The 3201-nt window shown below is 39.1% G+C and overlaps 1 protein-coding gene across 2 annotated transcripts in view; it reads right to left on the bottom strand.

Moving 5' to 3' along the window:
- Positions 1-804: 804 nt before the first annotated feature.
- Positions 805-3201, bottom strand: part of LOC100177000 (cullin-3) — a 29051-nt gene continuing 26654 nt past the window's right edge. Inside the window, exons 14-17 of one of the 2 annotated variants that reach the window (XM_018815713.2) lie at positions 3126-3199; positions 2458-2644; positions 2079-2224; positions 805-1611 (exon numbers count right to left, since the gene is read on the bottom strand). In XM_018815713.2, the coding sequence (XP_018671258.1) occupies positions 1480-1611; positions 2079-2224; positions 2458-2644; positions 3126-3199 (539 nt within the window). In that variant the 3' untranslated portion in view covers positions 805-1479. The remainder of the gene's footprint in view (positions 1612-2078; positions 2225-2457; positions 2645-3125; positions 3200-3201) is intronic. The other variant, XM_009863134.3, reaches the window with a different exon arrangement.

The raw sequence follows: 3201 nt of genomic DNA, 5'->3' as shown, positions 1-3201 counted from the left end.
GCTTGCATGCCTGTACAGCTAATTCAGCGCGCGAGTCTCGTCTTCAATCTCCATACACCGGTGACCAAGCGAGGCATTCCTTACACGCAAATGACGTCATGCAGCATAAACACGAAGGCGCTAAGTGAGCAAGGGCACTTCGCACTGCTCGAAGTGAACCCGGTGGCATTGCCACAAGGTGTTTGAATATTAAAACCGCGGTGCGGTTTATCATAACCCAGTTAAAATAACAACACGGCTCTGCCTTTACACTGCATATACTTACAATCGTGATAACATCGGGTCCGCTATTATTTAGCATCCAGCCCGCGAGCCAGTACACAAAATAAACGTAGTTTGGAGATTCACTGCACATTGTTACCATTGTAATATATACGACTAACCACGTTGTATTAACTATTTGTTGTTCCCATTTGGTCTCGCGAAGATTTAAAATTGGGGTTATTGAATCATGGCAGTTTAAACCAAAAATTTTCCACAATGCTGTTGTATTCTGAAGCACGCGCGTTGTGGTTAATTAAGTCGTTAAAGTTGGCCTAATGGTGTGCTGTGACTGCTTATTACTTTACCTACAAGGAGTATAATTGTCACTCCGCTTACCACAAGAGATTTTGTTTATCGTCTGCATATGCACAACAAGTAATGAAACCTAGGCTATATCAACCTGCGCAAACGTCTACCTGGTGCAAATCAGACAACTTTCTGCAAACTTAGATCCGGCGTCAGGACACGACCCCCAATGTGTGATGTCTGGAGCTGCACTGTGCCAACTTCGGTCACGAATTGCTCATCAAACATCGGTAGTTGGTGTACGGGTGTAAATAACATGCTTAGCATTTTAATAGAATGTTAAACACAGCTCGCAGATGAGCGTTAACATATCATCAGCATACGGGCCACTCATAGAAAGACGAAACACGGAAACATTTTCGAATGCAAGAGAAATTATATGTGTGCAGCAGCAAACGCTGTAAGAGATCGGGACACCGGTGTGCAGGCTCGGCATACATTACCCGCATGTATATATGACGGTGCGATATTGTTATACGTTATTTTTTTTAGTCCTATAAGAAGGTGTTTCACGTAAACCATACATAACATATATTTACATTCACACTTGAAATTATTAAGGAAAATAAAATAATTTCAGTCTTTTTGACAATAACAGTTTCCTAATTTGGGGCCGCTGTTTTTTTCCGCAACGTTGCGCATGGTTGTGGGCAAGTTGCTCTAAAATCACGTAAATGGAAATAAATAAAGCAATAAAACTGGTAAGTTCGACAAACGCCGTGCCGGCTTTTCATGAGACAGAGTTTAACTACGCGGTCGCCTATTTTAGGATCAAATTTAAACTAAGGCAAAAAAATGGAAAAAATTGAATACCGGAAAATAGTTGCACTCGTCCCAAAAGGACCTGTCACAGGACAAAAACAAACGATAAAGCGCGACGAACAATACTTGGGAAGGGAGAAGAGATGTCTAAGCGACGTAGATGTAAACCTTACGGTCGGTGTTGGAACGTGAGAGGTATTCACGTTCGATAAGACTCTCGATTCGACGTTTGATAATCACTGGGCTCGGGAGAAATCGATGTTTTAATTGGGAAGTTACCTGAGAAAGAAAGTAGATTAAAAAAATTTTAGATTCGGATTAAGATTTATAAAAAAAAGGGATAAGGGTTATATCGGTTGTATTATAAAAAATTGTTTTTTTTTCTTGCAGATGTGTTTAAAATATAAGGACTTTGGAATTCGTAACATAATAATTTTAAATGCGGAACATTAATGTCAAATGTCAGGTGTGATTGTCAGTGTGACTAACTATTTACGTATTATAGAGACCGTTATGAAAGTTGACGCACAATAAGTTTCGTTAGGTAGGCGTACAGACAACATAATAAGCTTTTACGAGCTCAAATTTTATATAAGACCGTATATTAAAACGTGGTGGCATAAGAACAAGCTTGTGGTCGTTGCTTCTATTCATAATATTTGCCTTAGGCCAAAGCCAAAAAAGACACGACAGAAGCGCAACAGGCAGCGTTAGCGGAAGTTACAAAATCGAAAATATCGACTCACCTCAGCAATAAGAAGGTTGTGCTGCATCTCCTTTCGTGACTTCATGATGCGGACGATGGCTGCCTCAATCTCGTGTCTTCGATCCTCCTGGACCTTGGTGCGAGTCTCCTTACGTTCGGGGTCCGACTCGCCTTGTTTTTGCGCGACTGCGGCGAAATGACGTAATAGGAAAAATAATGAAGTGAAGTGACGTTATTAAAACGAGAAAAACGTGAAAGCGGAAAATATTCGTCATGTGAAAATAAAGAGAAAAACTTGTCACAAAAATAGGAATGACGTAATGTGACCAACATTTTACAACAAAAGACATATATTGATTTTACGACACTGAAAATAAAGAGTTAACATTAACAATGTCACATATATCAACACAACTTACCTGTTTGTATTTTAACGCGGTGAAGTTTGGATGAGAAGTTGTCGTTTACTGTGAAGACGTTTCCCTTCTCTATCTCCTTACCCTTGGGATCCTTTTGCAGAACTCGTTGGTTTGTCTTCCCGCAAGCAAGTGACTGCAAAGCACGACTCAGGTCCTTGACAGGAATCTCAGTTTCTTGCTGGATTTCCTGAGATTACACAACAATATAATATTGTGACAATATTATATATTATAATGTCGTACTTTTTCTAAAGATACAGACATAATTAATACTGTAACAAAGTACGAATGTACAATAATATTGAAAATTTAAATTGAATTAACAAGAATCACTTTAGAAAGGTGACAGTACCAACTTCTTAACAAAATTCTTCGCTGCTACCATTGTGTGTGGGCGTATGTGTTCTTGGGCAACACACTTAACAGAAATTGCTCCAGTGGTCACTAATGGGTTGTCCAAAATAGCCATACATAAAAAATGAAAAATAACTCCCCAAAAATCACCCACAAAGCATACATAGTAACTCATAAGCTGGCACGAGGTGTATGAAACAAAACATCTCTATTTAACGACTGCCCTTTTCAGGCCACGCCAGGATTAAGTAAGTTACATACATTTAACTTACAACTAACATTACATTATCAGAAAACGCTCATTAAAAATTTACCTCAAACAGCCATTTCTCTCTGTCGTTAAACAGCATCAACACGACCATTTGGAAAGTGGAAACTTGTAATATATGT

The sequence above is a fragment of the Ciona intestinalis genome, unplaced genomic scaffold, assembly GCF_000224145.3.
Source record: "Ciona intestinalis unplaced genomic scaffold, KH HT000098.2, whole genome shotgun sequence".
NCBI classification, from domain to species: Eukaryota; Metazoa; Chordata; class Ascidiacea; order Phlebobranchia; family Cionidae; genus Ciona; species Ciona intestinalis.
This window is presented reverse-complemented; position numbering and strand designations above follow the sequence as displayed.